Here is a 20,677-nt window from a genome sequence, read left to right as displayed (position 1 = left end):
AGATCCACTCTAGACAATGATTAAATGCCATCTTTACTTCATAGTGTACTAGATTCAGACAGGCATTATTTGTCAGATTTAGTATGGAAGGCCTGTGTTATTTCTGCAGGAGTTGTGTGCATCTGTTCGTGTTTTTTACCCACAACTCCTTGCACTAAACAGATGAGGTTAAGTTTGCAAACCCAAAAGTTACATCATTTTGACTTTTAAGCCTTAAACCATAAAAACATAGTAATAACTATTTTCACTAATGAAATATTAATAGTTCTCATTTCATTTAGTTGAACTTAATAAACTAACACAATGAAAAAATAAAATGTAAAAAAATATATAGACAATTTTTTTTTTGCATTGTACTAAACAATATTAAGACAATTTAAGTGAAAACCGGTCAATGCAAAAATGAAAACAAAACCTTTAAGATTAAAAGTGAAAAAAAAAACTTAATTATTAAACTGTAACTAAAATGATGATGGATAATAGAAAAAATAAAGTAATTCATAATATTAATACAATTTATACTAGTCATAATAAAAAAGTAATAGAACTGACAAAAATACTCAATATTGATAATGCATTCAAATTTAAATAATTAACTAAGAAATAATAATGAACTAGTTAGTAATAGCTAGTAATGACTGATAAATTAGTTAAAAAAAAAAAAAAAAAAAATATATATATATATATATATATATATATATATATATATATATATATATATATATATATATCAAAATATTAATGAAAAATAAATTTAAAACTTATTATAGTTTAAAAATACTGAGTAAAATAACTACAAAATTTAAATGAAAATGTAAAATAATTAAAAATATTATTAAAAACTGTAATGTTTTTAAAAAGTATTAATAATGAGGAAGAAATTACTAAAGCTACAATTTTTTTTTTTAAAATCTAAACTAATTTTAAAAAACAATAAACTAGCTAAAAATGTACATATATAAAAGTATATTAAATTCAAAATATTTATAACTATAATAACTTTATCAATGCTACTAAAACTCTTAGGTTTGTATTTTAGCGCTTGTATGTTTTTATGCTAGCAGTATGCACAACGGTTCATCCTGGAGCATCATGGGAAGAGTAATCCACCAACACTGATATCTTACAGTAACAACAGCTTGATTCAAAACAACATCAGTGTGCCAGTCTCTCATCGGTTACCCAGCATGCCCTGCTACGGCGTGTTTACCGAGCGCTCACGTGCATCATTTGATTTATCTGACTGATAAAGTGTTTTTAACGTGAAGCCGCGGCTGCACCCCTGTTTACCCTTCACTTCCAGTTACTTTAATGACTTTATATTAAACCCAAACACATGACCTCTGACCCCAGATGAATGTAGTCTGAATCTCACAAAAGAGTGAGTTGCTAATTGGCGATCGCTAGCATGTGACGTGTGTTTGACGGATGATAAACAAGCCCTATGACTTCCAGTCAGTGAGACGCGTCAGTAAGCAATTAAAGCACTTGTTGACACACTCCAATGATTACTGGAAGAGCGCTGACCTTAATTACTTAACGACTGTGTGACCCACACACACACTAACACACACCGCTGCTAACCTTTGTTTTGATCTCACGCTGACTCCTTCACACATTAAAAAAACTACAAAACGTTAGCATAATGCTAAGTGTTCAGTATGTGAGCTTTGATGGCTAATACCCAGCTAACAACTTTAGCTCATACAAACATCGTGGAAATGACGTTTTTGAAAGTTTTCTGAAGCGATAGTGTTCGGTTTTCTTAGAATGCCACAAAAACGTTTCAAAGCGGTTTTCTTGTCGCGATATCAACATTATTTAAAGCTCTAACTTTATTTTCACCCAAAATATAACCGTATTTGGACATTTATTTGTAATATCGTAAGAATGTCGAAACGTCTAGTTCTTGTGTTGTGATTAAACGTTATTTTTTACTAAAAATGCTTATTACGATGTATATCAAAATATTAATTAAGTTCAGTGAACATTACTTTGAGAGAGCTTCGTCCAAACATTTATGTAACTTTTAAAAAGCGCTATTATTTTTTTGTTTTTGAATGAAGGCAACTTTTGTTTTTTACGATAGATTAAATTTTACTGTATTTCTGAGGATGTTCTCAGAATCGTCCTCCGACAGATGGATAGATTAAAACTTTCACAGATTACTGTGCAGTAAATACAAGCTTCTGAATGTTATGTTTGTGTTTTTGTAAACTGATTTTTACTGTAATTTTTACTGTAATCCTCCCCTGCTTCAGTGTATTACTCTGCAGTTCAGGCTGATCTTGAGGAGAATATAAGAATATAATGTGGCGCTGTGATGTTGATCTTTGAGTGTGTTTCGAGCGTGTGTAAATGTGTGTTGATCAGATTAATCTCAGCAGGTCAGTGACTTCGGTCATGCAGAACAACATTAGAGCCATAAACGCTTGATATCGCTGATGAATGTTTACTAACGCACACGTGAGGAAGTGAGGGCTCGGCCTGTTTGTGCGCTAAATCATTTTATTAGACGTCTGATTCTAACTAAACATCTGAACTGATCAACAACAAGAGCTGTGTTTGAAGAAGGCATTCACCTGTATGTGTGTGTGTGTGTGTGTGTGTGTGTGTGTGTGTGTGTGTGTGTCGCTGTCATTCCTGAAGCGTTGCTCAGTTCAGTAAAGCTGGAGTCTCAGCAGATGAATGGAGGAGTCTGATAACCGTCACAGAGAGACGCTCAGAGCGGTTTGAGTGATGAAGACATCAGACAGACCAGACCAACCAGTCCACAGAACCACATTACAGACATTCATCACTACACACACAGACAAATTAATACTTTACTGACACTTCTGATTGATTTAATGTCTCCTTGATTAAATAGAGACATGCATAACAATTCAAAATATTTCTATTTTAAATAAATGCTGTTCTTCTGAATTCTCTATTCGTCTGTGAATCATGAAAAATAAAATGCATCGCAGTTTCCACACAAACATATTAACTGTGTTCAACATTGATAATAATCAGAAATGTTTCTTAAGCAGTAAATCATCAATGTGTTTTTGATCAAATAAATGCAGCATTGGTCAGCAGAAGAGTAAAATATTGTAAAAATCGAATTTATTCCCAACATTTCAAGAGTATATTCCTGGAGTAAAGTGATTATATCAACCTAAACATTTCCTAATGTTGAACACTGCAGTGTTGTGTGTGTGTGTGTGTCATTTCCAGTTAAACATGCTGCTTTGACCTTTATGACATCATATCTGACATCATAAAGCGTCGGTTTATGAGCTCAACGAACAGAAGCGAGTCTTTATCAGGATTTCATGACGTCCACTCATTTACCAGCATCCTTCAGATCAATAGTTAGTCATTATGATCCTTTCTATAATCAATAGACAGCAGATGAACTAATAATGTGATTTCCGTTCGACTGAAAATGTTCATTGCAAAGAATTGTATTTTATATATTATAATGTTTAATTAAATATATTATACCTGTTATTAAAGTGACAGAAAATGGTCATCAATGATCCTCATGTCTTTCCATGACCTTTCTTCTGTGGAACCAAAATGCAAATGTTTAACACATCCCATAAACTCCATATTCCAGGTGTTTTTATTAGAAACAGACGTCACCTTTCGTAAAATAGTGAAATAAATGTCGCCTGCGGACAGGTTTATGTTTGAACAGACATCAATGGAGAAAGACGCAGTTACCAGCAGAGACTAACTAACCCGTGCTAACCAGCTAAACCTTGCTAAGCTAAAACAAAATGTGACACGTATATCATAACTTTAGATAAATTGATGCACACACACATATGTATTTCATGATTATACAAACCCGATTCCAAAAAAGTTGGGACACTGTACAGAGTAAAAAAAGGAATGGAATAATTTACAAATCTCATAAACTTGTATTTTATTCACAATATAATACAGATAACATATCAAATGTTGAAAGTGAGACATTTTGAAATGTCATGCCAAATATTGGCTCATTTTGGATTTCATGAGAGCTACACGTTACAAAAACGTTGGGACAGGTAGCAATAAGAGGCCGGAAAAGTTAAATGTACAGATAAGGAACAGCTGGAGGACCAATTTGCAACTTATTAGGTCAATTGTGAACATGATCGGGTATAAAAAGAGCCTCTCAGAGTGACAGTGTCTCTCAGAAGTCAAGATGGGCAGAGGATCACAAATTCCCCCAATGCTGCGGTGAAAAATACTGCAGCAATATCAGAAATGAGTTTCTCAGAGAAAAACTGCAAAGAGTTGGAAGTTATCATCATCTACAGTGCATAATATCATCCAAAGATTCAGAGATTTGGGAACAATCTCTGTGTGTAAGGGTCAAGGCTGGAAAACCATACTGGATGCCTGTGATCTTCAGCTCTTAGACAGCACTGCATCACATACAGGAATGATACTGTAATGGAGATCACAACATGGGCTCAGGAATACTTCCAGAAAACACTGTCGGTCAACACAATCCACCGTGACATTCACCGTTGCTGGCTAAAACTCTATAGGTCAAAAAGAAGCCATATCTAAACATGATCCAGAAGCACAGGTGTTTTCTCTTGGCCAAGACTCATTTAAAATGGACTGTGGCAAAGTGGAAAACTGTTCTGTGGAAAGACTAATCAAAATTTGAAGTTCTTTTTGGAAAAATGGGATGCCATGTCATCCGAACTAAAGAGGACAAGGACAACCCAAGTTGTTATCAGTGCTCAGTTCAGAAGCCTGCATCTCTGATGGTGTGGGGTTGCATGAGTGTGTGGCATGGGCAGCTTACACATCTGGAAAGATGAGCGCCATCAATGCTGAAAGATATATCCAAGCTCTAGAACAACACATGCTCCCATCCAGACGTCGTCTCTTTCAGGGAAGACCTTGCATTTTCCAACATGACAATGCCAGACCACATACTGCATCAATTACAACATCATGGCTGTGTAGAAGAAGGATCCGGGCACTGAAATAGCCAGCCTGCAGTCCAGATCTTTCACCCAGAGAAAACATTTGGTGCATCATAAAGAGGAAGATGTGACAAAGAAGACCTAAGACAGTTGAGCAACTAGAAGCCTGTATTAGACAAGAATGGGACAACCTTCCTATTCCTAAACTTGAGCAGCTTGTCTCCTCAGTCCCCAGACGTTTGCAGACTGTTATAAAAAGAAGAGGGGATGCCACACAGTGGGAAACATGGCCTTGTCCCAACTTTTTTGAGATGTGTTGATGCCATGAAATTTTAAATCAACTTATTTTCCCCTTAAAATTATAAATTTTCTTAGTTTAAACATTTGATATATCATCTATGTTGTATGCTGACTAAAATATTTAAATTTGAAACTTCAACATCATTGCATTCTGTTTTTATTCACAATTTGTACAGTGTCCCAACTTCTTTGGGATTGGGTTTGTATACACATATGTCAAATAAATATGGTTATTTTGCATATAATTGCATAATTTGCTCATTTAAAAGAGGTCATGTAACCGCAGCCTGCATGTGATGTTGCGTAACTCCTATTTTATTTTCTTGAACTGTAAAGGCATGTGTGTTATGTGTTTTTACTGAAACCCAAACAAAGGGTTTCTATCCTTGAACAAAAGCTACTATTACATGAGTAATAAATAATTGGCCCGCGCTGATCTCTTTACGCAAGCGTGCCAGGCGTTTCACTCCATCAATACCAAAAATTGACTGGAAATGAAATGATTAACAAATCATCACATACCAAAACAGATCCAATCTTGAACTTTTAGGTTTATATCAAACTATAACACTGTTGAGTTTATTCTCTAGGTGTGTGTGTGAGACAGAGAATGTGTGGGAGAGCTGTTGATCTACATGGATTTTACTTGGAAGTTAAAGGGGAGAAGGCGGGAAAATCCCTGCATACTTATGCAAATCAGTGCGATGAGATCATAATGGGAGTGACAGGATGTGGGCGGAGCTTCATGATCACACCTCATAACGACTAGCAAACCAAACTTGGAAAAACATGTTTGAAATAAGGCAAAATGAAAAATGTAGTTCACATATCTTAAAATATGTTTTGATACCAGCACTTGTCTGACTCAATAATAATCCAGTTTTTCTACTGCTGCTGTTTTTGTTGTTGATCTGATTGGTTTACAGTCTGACCTAGTTAGTTATGTGACTGCAACATTTTATGTTGTTTAATGAATCATTTAATTTACTGGACATCAGTATTACTCAGACGAAACACCCAGACACACCAACAATCCTGATTTTCTTAGCATTTTTTTTTATTAAATATAAAATGTTTTATTTGTATATTAGTTATGCATAATTTTAATATTTGTAATTGTATATAATTGTATAAATTATATATGTAACAACTTTTTTTAAATATAACACATTTTTGCAGTCATTTTACAATAAAATCACAAAAATGTTAATTATTTTACTTATTGTATGTGTATTTAACTCCTATAAAAGTAAATGTTTGGTGCATTAAAACTTCTGAATAACAATTTTATGATTTTTCTATTGTATTCTCGGGTTTCATTTGGCATAAATGTGTCATACACACAATGACCATCGCAGCTTCCTGAGAACTGTGGAAAAATGTGGCGTTTCAAACAAACAAGACTCAACAGGCATTTTAGAAGTGGCAGCGAGCACAGTAAACACACACAAGCTCTTATCTGATCCCTGTCAGAAACTCCTTTCTGTTTCATGCACTTTAGTCACACTCAGCAGCTTCTCTTTATGGGTCAATTCATGATAGTTTTACCCAAACTAGAAAGTTGCCAGTAGAAAGTTAGCATTTAATGCAGCATTAGTGCAGCTTGCAGCAATGCTGTGAATGAAGCATGCACTTTAAAGTATTTAAATGAATGCGTCACGAAGCGTAATGCACTGAATGCAACTGTCAAGGATAATGGCAGAATGAGGCCGCAGGGCGAAGTGAACGATGACTTTAATGGCATTTCCTGCTCTCTTTCGGGCTTGGCTTATCAGAAAAACTTTCTCGACTTGAATATTTTTTTGTTTGTAATTTCAGCCATGACAAAGTGCTTTTATTAGTGTAGAGAGAATGTCAGTCATGAGAGTCATGGTCAAGCTGAAAAAAACCCTGATGTTTACCGTGCGCATAGTGGTGTGTATTGTTCAAAACTGAAAGTATAACAGCGCACACCTGAAACACACTTGAATTGGGTTATGTGATATACAAATTAATTCTTTTGTTTTTTATTTTTTAAGACCTCATAATAACACACCAATCATAATGATGCTATAAGGATTCAGGAGTGAAGTTTCTCTATTTAGTAACTGGTGATCAAGTCATCTGAGATGGTTTGTTGGTTTCTAGTGTAAAATAAGTCTGGTTCAAGACCATCAGATTAACCATCTCAGATTACCTTAATTCCAGGTTAGAATAAAGTGTTTTTGAGCTCATAAACTACTTTTCTGCAGCTCTCACAGGTATTAAATGTAAATAATTCAAAGACTGTTTACTGCTTTGAATTTAGATGATGGTTCTCTGTCTTGTTCAGCTGTGTCTATTTGCATGTGGATCCAAAATTCAAATGCAACGTGTGTATTTGAATGCCGGACCTCTAAACAACTGTTGCTTTGTGCTCTAAAATGCAAAACTAAACCTGCTATGAAAAATTAGATCAAGTTCAAGCAATGGTCAAACTACATCAAATGCGCTGTTTCGAAATTATATTCTTGAAACAAAACAACAGCATGAAAAAGCCATTTAATGAGTCCTGTTTTCATTATACACATTTAAAATATACCTTATTGTATTTGAAATCACATTTAAATGTGTAAAAATAATGTTATTTATTATGTGGACTCAAGGATAACTGACTTCATGTATCTAAAAAATAAATAAATAAATAAAATTCACCAAAACACCAGCAAGACTTCAAACATGATGAAGAAACGTGTTGGAATTAAAGTAAAAAATCATCTGAATCATTCTGTAGTGAAGTTCTTGATTTGCATTGAAACTTGACCTGCATTTTTAACCTGTTTGCACTTCATGCAACTGAGATGCATAGAAATAGCATTCGCCCCGCATTCTGCTGCATATTTGTTTTGAACTTCACTCGAAAGTCACGTAACAACACATCTGTGATCTCTGATAAGAAGACTTGAGCAAATTCAGGAATCATAAAGTAAATGTTGAAATAAGGTTGAGTGGAACATAGTTCAGAAGGTGAGGCACAAATGCACGACTTTTAAATCAGAAATTTTATTTTAGAAAAGGCGTATACAAAAAATAGCAAATATATGCCATACATAATAGTTATAATATCTGAGAGGTAAACCTCATACACATTATCCAGTGACTTGAAAAAAAATCACAGAAAAATTGAGCAGAATCTTCAATGCCACAATTTGTCCTCGATTGAAAAGTATTACATAGAATATATAGTTTTTACATAAATGTATATACGGTAGAACAAATATCAATCAGCACACCAGATATGAACTTTACAGACACTTCATACCACCGACATGTTCTTCTGTTAGTCTGCTCTGACAAATGGTTTGACAAATATACCTACACACGAAACTTCATTTCCCAATACCAGAGAGCATTAACAAAGCTTTACATTCTCTCACAGTTCAATCATTGTGTAGAACAAGTGTTTACATAGTGTCTTTAAGTGATGTAGCAATACTATCTGATCCAGGCCACGCCCGCGTGCCACTCGAACCAAACAATTGCCACTTTTACAGGTTCATAAAACCTACTTTAGCCAAAACTCTGGCTTACAGTTTCTGTGAAACCTTTTCCCTCTGGAAAGAGTGTGTTTCTAAAGAGAGGATCTTCAGAGCAACCGAAAGTTCCTCATTAGCAGGAGACCAAAGTCTCTACGTTTGACTGAAAGTGACCCTCTTCCATCAGGTCCACTTCAGTATCCAGTCTCCTCTATTCTCCAACCAGTGGAGTTCTTGCCAAACTTGTAGACGAGTCTCCGTCCATCCACTCTTTCTAGAATCTCTCGTTTGTAGTAATACCTGTAGGAAAGAGCAAGAGTTCTGGTTATTCCACTGTCCTAGCATCCACAGAAACCCCCCCCCCCCCCCCCAAAAAAAACTCTTGATCCCAGAATTGTCTTTTACCTCATGGCTCTACTGAGCTTCTCATATGTCATGCTGCTGTTCTTCTTCTTCTGTCCCCAGAGCTGAGCAACAGCTTCGGACTTCAAGAACTTGAAGACACCATCCCTGCGGTCCTCCCATTTCATCAGACCTTGGTTCTGCTCCGGATGGACCAGGATGTCCCGGATAAACTCCCAAAGGTGGGTTCCTCTTGGAGCTGCAATGGAGCAGTAGATTCTAGTTTAGTATGGATTATCGTTACTTGATCTTGAGCATTAGGTACCTCTTTCAAACTAGAGTTCTGTGTACTCACCATGTTTGCTTTTTTTGGACTGAATGAAGTGCTCATATCCCTCATTATCCCTGGGCTTTGGGGGTCGTCCTCTGCCTCTCTTCTTTGTCTCTACTGACTCTTGCTTTACAAAGTTCTCTGTGGAAAAGAACAGAAAAATGTTAGATGGGTATATTTGGGTTCTCCCTACTTTATCATTCCATTTAAACCTGCTCCTTGAGGGCCACCACCTTGCAGAGTTAGGTTTCAACCTGTCTGTAACTGCCAAGTAAAGACCTTGATTAGCTGGTTCAGCTGTGTTTGACTTGGGTTGAAACTAGCTTCTGCAGGTAGGTAGCCATTTAGGAGCAGAATCGGAAAAGAAGATTCGGAGGAACTTACTAGTGCTGGTGGAGTAATGCATCTCTGAGTATTCTGGGTCGGAGTCGCTGCTGTTGGACTCGGGTGAGCTTGGGTTCAGGAAGCTACCTGTAGAGGACATACCAAAGAAAAGAGCGTTCAGACTTCAGGAGAACTTTGGGAGGCTTGATCTCAATGGGTTAGTAGAGTTAGTAGTAACACTCACCAGTGTGGGAACTCTGGAAGCTCTCAGTTAGAGAGTCATAGCCGTGGTCGCTCTCTGGAGTCAGCTGGTTGGTGTACTCATCAAAGTAGCTGTAGCTTTTCTCCGAATTGTCTGCGCAAAGAGAATTCCAAATGTTACTTCAAGGATGTTTAATTGGATACTGCTTTCTATGGTTTGGAGTTGTGTCGAAAAGTTGCAAAGTGTTATTTGCCTCTCACCTGATGGGATTGAGGGCTGAACAACCACCGTTTCCAGAAGTGGACCGAGGCTCGGTCCGTGCATGTAGGGAAACGAGTTCTGCAGTATGTTGTCTAGTAAGTCTAATTCGGATTCACTTAGGCATGTCTCAGACAGGTCAGTAGCTGTAGACACAAACAAATCAAAGGTGTTAATGCATTCAAAGTTTGAACTATTTAAACAAAAGGCTTCTTTAGTCTATATTGCTCACCATATCTGGCCTTTAGTGTCTCCAGATTGTGGTAAAGCCGTTCACCAAGCACTGGTCCGAACATGTTCATCAAAGATTCTTTTGGCATTGTGCACAGTGTGATCCCATCCATGTCGCAGTAGTTCATATTCAGCAGCCTGGCATCAAACCTGCTCTCCTCCACGTGAAAGCCAATCCACTCCAGAACATTCTGCCTTGTCCACATCTGTGGGTCCACCAGATCCCAGGAGCCTGCTGGAGAACAGGTTCAATGTTTAGCCTCATTCACACCTGAGATCACCCAAACCACCCCCTGGTGTAGATGCCCGTAACAATAGAAGAAAACCTGCTCGGGTTGACTGTCTCCAGGGCCTGAGCTACTGTTGTGTGTTTAACTATCTGTTGTGTTGACACCCTTTAGTGTCAACAATGACTGCATTGCATGAAAGACCATAAAGAAAACATTCCTGCGTGTCTACTACAGGCCAAAGTAAACATTGCCTCGGTTAATGATTTTAAGAGTCAGAAACCGAGGTCAGACTTCAGGGATGAGAGATTATCGACGTGTCTGGTCGCTTTGTTTGGGGTGATGGGAGCTATCTCAAGCATGCAAAAACATACAGATTTCTAGAGCTGTTGCTTGTTTATTCTTAAGTAAGCAGTATGTTGATGAACTCTTACCCATTATGCTGTCGTTGTTACTGCTGAAGGTCATCTCTGAGAGATGTGGTGGTCTGCCCATCGGCGCTGTCATGCTCAACAAGTTGGGCTGCGGTTCAGATGGGTACAGGTTGGCATTGGCGTTGTTGAGAATTAGACTAAGTTCGCTGGACGCCATGAGAATTCTGCAAGATAAGGAACAAATATTTTTAACTTCCATCTAAAACCGCAAATCAGAAATATTACATTTTTTTTAAGGAAACTAGCTTGGAAATGAATGATTTAAAAGGAAAATTATTTACCAGTTTTGGTGGACAAAGGCAGCTTGGTTTCCAGATAAAATCACTTTAAGTGTTGGTTAAGTAATAATCCAGTCAGTAAGGGTTTGTCTTTAGCGGTTTGAGGTTCACTGTTCAGAGTCTCAGAAGGTTTGTTAATGCACCTGCTCCTCACGAATTTATAGGGCGAGAACGGGGGAAAGGGGGCGTGGCCAGGTGAGATGCATGAGAAGGCGTGGCCAGGTGAGCATATTCTACTGGGAGGGAAATTCCAGCGAATATCTCTCTCTCTCGCTTGGCCGCTCTCCCCTTTTGTTTTTTTCAGAGAATAGCTTTTTTTTAGACCTTGAAACATGAACTTGAAACATGACAAGGCAGCTAACATACATTCATAGATAAACGCGAGCAAATACTATGTCACTCACACTATTTCCATGACCACACACACACACACACACACACATTAACCCATTATTTCATCTATTTCTGAAGCGATGAATCATTTCTGATAATATTTTCTGTCGATGAAGGTGTGTAACTCTATAACAGGTTTCAATGTGTTTCTCTGTGTGTGTGAAAGAGAGAGTGTGTGTGTGTACGAGATTATGTGTGCGTGTGTGTGTGTGTGTTTTGGGTCTTCATACATGGCTGAGTGTTTCTGTAGTAGATGTAGGTGATGGTAAACACCATTCTGTTGTTGTGGATGAGGCTTTTAATGACAGCGAGTGATGTAAGCACTTCAACCTCAAGTTTAAAGCAATTCATTTCAGCAGAAAGTGTGTTTGCGTGTCATTTTGTGGACCACTGGGGAAACACCACTACATGTGAATGGTAATCATCAATTACCATGCATAAGTGCATTGGCTTTCCTGTTTCTATTTTTACGTTATTTGCTAACCCACCGTGCTAAAAATAGCAGATAGCCATGTGATCCAGATTTAGATGTTTCCATGTCATTCTAGTCATTTTCCCTCCTCTCATAAGTGCAGCCCTTTTTCCGTTTCTTGTCGACGTCGCTCTGATGAATGTTGTAGGAAAGATATGTTGGAATGCAATTGAACAGGTTTAGATGAAGTTAAATGATTCCTAAGACCGTAAGACTTTCCATGCGCAGAGGCGTCTGTCGCCCCTCTCTAACCGCCTCGCATCATGTAGACTGAACACTTATAGAGAAAGTGTGAACACAGTCATGTGTGTTTGTCTGTAAGGGCAGAATAATTCCTTGAAATACTCTGAAAAGGTCCATTTGAAGAGCTCTTCATTATTTACTAACGATCCTGACTAATATAACTTTGTTATAACTTGTTTTTCCAGAGAACATGCTGTGGACGTGATCAAATAAAGATGCTCTTTGTTTTCAGACTTGAGTTGTTTCATTGCCTCAGTTCTGCAGAAGAGCGATAAGGGAATAAATAGATACAATCAACTGCGTGGGAGGGACAGAAAAACAACATTAGATCAGTGTTATTAAGGTCATATTTAAAATGTGAAAGATAACGCATCTTTAAAAGGTAAAGGTATTCCTCTCCTGACGTCACGATGAGCTCTACCTTTGGCTGTAAAGAACTAAATCAGACGAAAATCTCCATTTAAACAAATGATTCATGAATAAAGCTCTAAGTTAGTCTGAAGCCATTATGACTAACTTCATATTAAAAAAAAGTTCTCACATTTACATGAAATCAATGGGAAGTCCCAGGCGTGATGAAAAACAATAGTCTGTTTGGGGTCAGTTATATATTCACCACATCTAGTAAAGCAGGAAGGTCAGTGTGACAGCATGGAATTCATTCTGTCAAGTGAATAACTACTCCGGACTCTATAGGTTAGTTAATAAAGTTAATGAGAGATGCACTGAGTCTTATTAGTGGCAAACTCCTGCCACCATCCGGAGACATCCGGGAACTGCAACTAACATCAAACTGCTGGACACACAAAAAAACATACTTTTGGACAGGTATTAAGACTTACAAAAAATGTACCAGAAAGTAGCGTATCACGTGGTGCTAACTTATTATTTATTTTTTTATTACCATAATAATTTTTGAAAACACCCTGAAATGTAAAGTAAATATCATATTAATAGAATTTTGGTATTTTGGTAAAACAAAAAAAAGCATACATTTTTTTGCCTGTGTGTGTGTCTAGCAATACGACGAATATGATAAGCACTTAATTACATTTAGAAGCTATTCCGGGTGATCTCCCCTTACGAAAATTAACCATGGTTTTACTACAAATGAAACCAAAAAAACATGGTTACTATAGTTAAACCATGGTAACCACAAATTAACCATGGTTTTGCTATATTAACCATAGTTTAACCACGGTATATGTAGTAAATCTGTGGTTAGACAAATGGGAGTCAATACGCCAAAAAACCATGGGTTACTACAGTTTACTATAATAAAACCCTGGTTATTTAATCTAATCTCTCGTTAACTTGAACACTAACCCAGCGTGTCTGTTTGTACAGTGACACAAAGCCACAGTTTATGAATATTTTTCATCACCTCGAGGGAGAATGGCTTATTTAACTCTATATGACTGACAGGAGATTATCAGGTGAAGCGCGCGCATCACGCCACACGAGTGTGAGTGACGTCACTCATCTGCGATACGTCTACAGGACGTTTCCTATCTGATGTCGAACAGACGTTTAGAAGATGTCTTCAAGATGTTTATGATGTAAAACCAACATCTTAGAGACGTCTGTCAGATGTTTGTACACAGCAGATGTTTTCCAGGTCTCTCGCAGACGCACCTGTGCATATCAAGATATTTTAAATAAAATAAGTCTTATATCTTTGTTGCTTCTCAAGTAAGTGTTTCAAAAATATTTTTATCGAAAATAAGACTTATGAAAAACGTTCTTTTTTTTTTTGGCCAAAATATATTTTAATAATATGCTGAATATATGAGTGAAGCACAACGAAATATGTATTTTTGAAATATAAAATATATTAAGTTTCAGACTTCAAACCAAAATACATTTCAAAATATATCAAATATAGTCAAATCATGCAGTAACCTCTATTAGGATAAATGTGAATGCGGATGAAATGGCCTAAAGTTAAAAATTAAATTTAGAATGATATAACAATGTTACATTTTTCTATGTATTGTAAAATTGACAATAAAAAATGCAAAGCATATTATTTTATTTTATTTTATTTTATTTTTTTAATGTTAAAAAGAGTTTTTCTTCACATGTGGCCTAAAATATATTGGTAGAAAATATATTTATTTATATTTACTTTGCAACATATTTTTGTGAATATATTTTTGGACATTATTGTAAATGTATTTTATTTTTTTTTTATTTTTAACTTTTTTGCCATATAGGAACATTTTACGGAAGATTGTGTCTGCCACAAAATAAAACAAGGTAATTGTGACATTTTATCTAACAATTCTGACTTTTTATATCAGAATTGCACGTTTATATCACACAATTCTGAGATAAAAACATCTTGCCACTTATTATCCATGTGTAAAAGTAATGGTGCATTATTGAAAACTCCTAAATATCACAAATGTAACTCTGGGAATGAGTTTGTGATGAAAGCGTGACACAAATGAAAACTCTCTACTTTTTGAGCCTCTGCGTCTAGATTCTAGACTCTAGTTGATGAGGTGCATCATGGGATGCTTTTCACACTGTATGTGAGGAGGTTTTACCCTTTATTATGTGCTTAAACTAAAAAAACAAATTTATATGAGCAAGAAGCATCCAAACATTTGACTTGCAGTGCATAGGATATATGTCCTGTGTAAGATCTCAGTTATCTGTCATCTCTACAACCAGAGGCTCTTTTAATAGAACCGACCGACAGCTGCACACACACACACACACACACACACACACTAGTGCTGTTATAAAAACTGAGGTGTGTGTGTTGAGTTTCAGAGATGGCTGACAGAAAGAGTAGCAGCAGTGGAGCCGTCAGCTCTCGTCTGACCGTCAAGAGGAAAGACAGAGCAGAAAATGAAGTCAAGAAAGAGGAGAACCCTCCTAAAGAAGGAGAGAACGCCGAGAACACGCCGGTGGAGAACGGAGAGAACACAGAGAAACCAGAACCCATGGAGCTGCCGCCGTTTGAGATCATCAGCGGGTGAGTCTGAATAATCCTCCCTGACCAGAAGAAACAAACCAAAACATAACATCAGAACACCCCTATGGTGCTTTAAAGAACCTGAAACATCAAGAACGTTACTGGTGTCCAACAGAACCAACTTTAAACACCCAGTCTAGAGTCTAGAGCTGTGAAACGAAAGAGGAGCGTCTCTCGTCATCTCAGAGTTCACACGCCGGTCTCTGACTTATGTTCGTCTCTTGGCAGTACTGATAGGTGTTCGTTTAGTCCGGATGTTCCCATCTCCGAGTGAGGTTTATGAAAGCTAACGTGCTTGATAACCCATCGCTGATGAGCTTGATTCTGTCGGCACATTAAAGCTGTGAATTGTTGTGGATCATCTCGTAGCAGGTGCTTGTTACAGTTGAATCAGGTTGATCTGGCACAGACCGTGGGTTCTGTCTCTGTATATGGATCAGAGTCCCAGAATACAGTTCTGCCCCCGCCGAGGGTATTTATAACCCTAATAGCCCTTCCATCTGTCAGCCGGTGGAGGAGCTGTTTAAACATCCACAGAAACCCCTCAGAGACACAGACTAGGACTGGCTACTGAGACACACTCCACCATTCGATTCGACTGTGACTCACAAGCAGTCATGATTCAGTTTGATTCAAGATTCGTTCGGTTCTTTACATGTGATCTACAGTAAACCCTGTCAGCTGGTGATTTACTATAGTACAGTGATTCCAAATCAAATGGCACATCATAATACACATGCATAAAACATGCTAGACACATGCTAGTCACTCGCTTATCATGCTAATAAAATGGTAGTTACTTGTTAGTCATGCTAGCAACATGCTAGTTACTTGTAAGTCATGCTAGCATTTACATTTATTCATTTAGCTGACGCTTTTATTCAAAGCGACCTAGAATTGCTATACATGTCAGAGGTCAGAGGTCAGAGGTCGCACACCTCCGGAGCAACTAGGGGTTAAGTGTCTTGCTCAGGGACACATTGGTGTCTCACAGTGGAATCAAACCTGGGTCTCTCACACAAAAGGCATGTGTCTTATCCACTGCGCCACCCACCCAGCTAGCAAAATGCTATTAACATGCTTATCATGCTAGAAACATGTTAGCGACATGCGAGTCACTTGTTAATCATGCTAGAAACATGCTAGTCACTTGCTAATCATGCCAACGCCATGCTAGTCACTTGTCAGTCATGCTAGCAACATGCTAGTAACTTGTTAATCATACTAGAAACATGCTAGTCACTTGCTGATCATGCTAACGCCATGCTAGTCACTTGTTAGTAATGCTAGCATGTGCTAGTTACTGGCGAATCATGCTAGAAACATGCTAGCAAACATGCTAGGAACATGCTTATCATGCTAGAAACATGCTAGTGACATGCTAATAACTTGCTAATCATGCTAAAAACATGCTAGTCACTTGTTAGTCATGTTAGCAACATGCTAGTTACTTTGCTAATCATATTAGCAATATGCTAGTTACTTGCAATCCATGCTAGCAACTTGCTTATCATGATAGCAACATGGTAGTTACTTGTTAATAGTGCCAGCAATATCCTAGTAACAGGCCTATAATGTTAAAAGCATGCTAATCATGCTAGAAACGTTATCAACATCTATATAATCCAGGGGTTTTCAAACTGTGGGTTGCACAAAGTCACTTGGCTGCAGCTAAATTTGCGTTTCAATGACACATACACATACACACACACACACACACTTGTCTATAGCAATATCCTTAGTGTGATTTTTTTTAAATTGCAATTAGTCTGCAGGTTAAAAAGTGTTTTGAAGCGTGGGTGCGCACGAGTTGGTCTCAGAGAAACTTCCTTACTAAAATGTTCGATTGGTCTGCATTATTAATGAGATAAATACATTTGAATTGAAAAATTTGGGAACCCCTGATCTAATCCATCTAAATTTTCAAACTTCAGGCTTTTACAAATGCCTGAAACTTTCAGGTTAGGCTTTCTCAAGCCAACCAAAAGTTTGTCTTGATTAACTTTTTTATCTAGTAATTCATTGTATAAGTGGTATTAAAGTAGAAGAGACTGACACGCTGCAAAATGGTATTTCATAATAAAAGCATTATAATAGTTTCCTAATTCAGAATATGAACAAGACTGTGTAGGTGGACATTATTCTTTGAAAATGTAACACACTTTTAAATTCACTCCCTCGTGTCCACAGGGATCGCATGGACCCGTTTTTCTTCAAGTTCCAGTTCAAGAACGTGGAGTACTCTTCAGGCCGGAACAAAACCTTCTTGTGTTACCTGGTGGACCAGGGGCCCGGAGCCAGCGGGCTCCTCAGGGGCTTCATCGAGGACGAGCACGTGAGCGGCCACGCCGAGGAGGCCTTCTTCCAACAGGTGCTGCCCAACTACGACCCCGCCCTCAAATACACCGTCACCTGGTACATGTCGTCCAGCCCGTGCTCCGCCTGTGCCATGAAGCTGGCCGAGATCCTGAAGGCCAGGAAGAGCCTCCATCTGTCCATCTACTCCGCACGGCTCTTCGAGTGGGAGGAGCCTGAGATCCAGGCGGGGCTAAAGGCGCTGGCGGCCGCCGGCTGCAAACTGCGCATGATGAAGCCGCTGGATTTCACCTACACCTGGGACACATTCGTGGAGAACGACGAGCAGACGTTTATGCCATGGGAGGACTGCCAGGAGAACTACGAGTATTACCAAGACAAACTGGCTGACATCCTGCAGTGATGTAAGAGACGATCACAAACACGAACAAACACAACTATTGACATTGAAACCGGGATATTATAGTCCACTAACGCTTAAAATATTAAAAACATTATAATTCTGTTACTTGAAATAAAATAAACGTTTATCGAGAAAATAATTTAATTTAATTAAATTTTAATTCAGGTATATTTGACAAGGTAACATTTATCATTTCAATTAGTTTAGATTTGTGTAAAATTACCTAAAATAATAAAACTGACTTAATGTATTGGAAAAACTATAGGCATATTTAAAAAAGACGACAACAAAAAAAATTCTAGCATGATTAACACATTTTAACATGATTGGCCTGTTACTAGCATATTTCTGGCACTATTGGCATGTTGTTAACATGATTAGCATGTAACTAGCATATTGCTAGCATGGTTAGCTAATAACTAGCATGTTGCTAGAATGATTATCTTGTTGCTAGTATGATTAGAATGCTACTAACATATTGCTAGCATTATTAGCAAGTAACTAACATGTTGCTAGCATTTCTAGCAAGATTAACATGTCACTAGCATGGTGTTAACATGATTAGCATGCTACTAACATGTTTCTAGCATGATTAGCATGTTGCTAGCAATGATTAGCAAGTAACTACCATGTTGCTAGCAAGATTAGCAAGTTGCTAGCATAAATAGAATGCTACTAACATGCTGCTAGCATGACTAGCAAGTAACTAGCATGTTGCTAGCATGACTAGCAAGTGACTAGCATGTTAGAATATTTAAGAGTATTTCAAACCTATTCTTGTCGATTATAAAGCAATTGTTTTCTTGTTTTTGTTTATTATTTTTTGCAGGATAAGGAAGCGATAGCTGACGAACACGTGTCCAGAAGTGAAGACTGTGTTTGTTATTGAGAGAGAAATGTGTGCCAAAAACACTGTTTTTTCCTTCTGCGTCCACACCCTGAGAAATACTAGAATACTGACGGATTCAATCAGTATTTTTATGTTTCCTGTATTTCTGTGAAGAGGATTTATACTTTTTAACAATTTGTTTTATGTTTGAATGAGTCACTTTGCGTGTACATTCTATTTTGGTGCGACATGTTTCATATTTCATACTACAGTTTTATATTCTGAACTTTAGCTTATCATTTTATATTCACGCTGGTCAGAGTTCAAATCCATACCGAACACTGTGAAATGTGATTTAGTAAACTGAAAGTAATGTTGCAGCTATATTTGAAATAGTTGGGAATATTGTGCAAGCAATAACTAAATAAATAAATTACATGCACTACCTTCACTATTTTGGAAAACAAATGTGTGTGCGATGTTTTATGAATGATAAAATCACAAAATTTGAACGTTTCATCCAAAATTAGTTCTGACATCAGTTTACTGAAAAGCATTTTTAATCACACACACATATAATAAATAAAAAATATGTTCTGCTATCCACATAAACAAATATACTAGCAAGGATGGATTTACTATATATCTGAAACCCTTCGAAGCATACATACCAACATAAATTCTTCCACACAAAAAAGTACCATGGTGTATTTCAAAGTAGCATGTTATCTAGCACACGAAACTGATTTATATGTATTATATTTATATGTTGGTGAGGTCTGAACATGTCGCTCAACAGCGTCTCCAGCGCCCTCTTGTGGCTCCTGCTGCTGCTGTCTCTCCCGGGCTGAGAATAGAATCAGGAGATGGCCAGCTACTGTCCGGCTCGCCGGCGGTCAGTGTGTGGGTCTGCGCGGTGTGAAGCTCCTCGATCGCGCTGGACAGCCAGATCAGCCTCTTCAGACTCTGGATGGAGCGACCGCGATCAATCATCAGCTGATGCTCTGTGACCGCCCGTCTGCTGCAGAACAAAAAAAACGTATAACACCATCATGACACAAATACATGATAAAAAATACGCAGGGTTTCCATTCAAATTTGCTCAATGAACGTACAAAACTGGAATATTACTTAAAACCCTTGCGAATCAGTACCCGAGTCAATGAGTAACATCACATCAACTGGTGCTAAATATCACTAAGAAATGTAGGAGAAGCCATTGAAGATAATAAGTACACACACAGGGTCAAAGGTCACTCTTCAGTCCTGGTATTGTGGGTGGATGAGAGCTCCATGCTGATACCAAAACTCGAACCCACAACCTCCGGGTCAGACTTGCTAACCGTTAAGCCACAAATATATGCACTCATTGCTTTCTGAGGTGTAAACACGCCTCGTGATGCAGTTTTACAGAAATACTTTGACCAATGAGATCGGTCAGCTGGTTGGTCAGGTTATGCCATCCCTTAGTCACATGACTGTTTGATGGCCATTGAGGAATTTATTCAGCAAGTGCATTTCCATCTCCCATTATTCGAAAAAATACATTTTTGCAAATTAAGGATTGGCGTTTTCCACTCTAGAAAATAATGGGTTGTTTCAACCCAACTTTGGGTGACATATGGACTAATTTAACCGTCGGGTTACATTTTTCCATTAAATTTTTAACTTAAAAGTTGCTTTAGTCAATATCTG

General features: G+C 37.7%; 2 protein-coding genes across 3 annotated transcripts; one reads left to right on the top strand and one right to left on the bottom strand.

Annotated features, from left to right (window-relative positions):
• Positions 1 to 8,221: 8,221 nt before the first annotated feature.
• On the bottom strand, positions 8,222 to 11,490 carry LOC113074908 (ETS-related transcription factor Elf-3-like). Of its 2 annotated transcripts, none has more exons than XM_026247633.1 (9): positions 11,344 to 11,490; positions 11,063 to 11,226; positions 10,403 to 10,633; positions 10,173 to 10,316; positions 9,955 to 10,065; positions 9,771 to 9,857; positions 9,411 to 9,527; positions 9,119 to 9,314; positions 8,222 to 9,013 (listed from the first exon to the last, which is right to left on the bottom strand). In XM_026247633.1, the coding sequence occupies exons 2-9, from the start codon at positions 11,217 to 11,219 to the stop codon at positions 8,908 to 8,910; spliced, it is 1,149 nt and encodes a 382-aa protein (XP_026103418.1). In that variant the 5' UTR covers positions 11,220 to 11,226; positions 11,344 to 11,490; the 3' UTR covers positions 8,222 to 8,907. The 2 variants fall into 2 exon arrangements, with proteins under 2 accessions (XP_026103418.1, XP_026103417.1); XM_026247632.1 differs by having other exon boundaries at positions 10,403 to 10,636; positions 11,344 to 11,489.
• On the top strand, positions 9,179 to 19,450 carry apobec2a (apolipoprotein B mRNA editing enzyme, catalytic polypeptide-like 2a). The gene is made up of 4 exons (XM_026247634.1): positions 9,179 to 9,297; positions 15,230 to 15,434; positions 17,625 to 18,154; positions 18,983 to 19,450. The coding sequence occupies exons 2-3, from the start codon at positions 15,232 to 15,234 to the stop codon at positions 18,151 to 18,153; spliced, it is 732 nt and encodes a 243-aa protein (XP_026103419.1). The 5' UTR covers positions 9,179 to 9,297; positions 15,230 to 15,231; the 3' UTR covers position 18,154; positions 18,983 to 19,450.
• The last annotated feature ends 1,227 nt before the right edge of the window (positions 19,451 to 20,677 follow it).

Source organism: Carassius auratus, unplaced genomic scaffold (assembly GCF_003368295.1).
Source record: "Carassius auratus strain Wakin unplaced genomic scaffold, ASM336829v1 scaf_tig00015623, whole genome shotgun sequence".
In the NCBI taxonomy this organism is placed as follows: Eukaryota; Metazoa; Chordata; class Actinopteri; order Cypriniformes; family Cyprinidae; genus Carassius; species Carassius auratus.
The sequence above is the reverse complement of the archived record's forward strand: the minus strand, read 5'-3'. Positions and strand labels throughout refer to the sequence as shown.

What these genes read in the sequence shown, in the direction of transcription:
- LOC113074908 (XM_026247632.1), bottom strand. Translation starts at nt 11,219, where the DNA reads ATGGCGTCCAGCGAACTTAGTCTAATTCTCAACAACGCCAATGCCAAC. An exon ending in TAACAACGACAGCATAATGG is followed by an intron (nt 10,637 to 11,062) that starts GTAAGAGTTCAT and finishes CCTGTTCTCCAG; the next exon opens with CAGGCTCCTGGGATCTGGTG. An exon ending in AAGCTCAGTAGAGCCATGAG is followed by an intron (nt 9,014 to 9,118) that starts GTAAAAGACAAT and finishes TCTTTCCTACAG; the next exon opens with GTATTACTACAAACGAGAGA.
- apobec2a (XM_026247634.1), top strand. Translation starts at nt 15,232, where the DNA reads ATGGCTGACAGAAAGAGTAGCAGCAGTGGAGCCGTCAGCTCTCGTCTG. An exon ending in CCGTTTGAGATCATCAGCGG is followed by an intron (nt 15,435 to 17,624) that starts GTGAGTCTGAAT and finishes TCGTGTCCACAG; the next exon opens with GGATCGCATGGACCCGTTTT.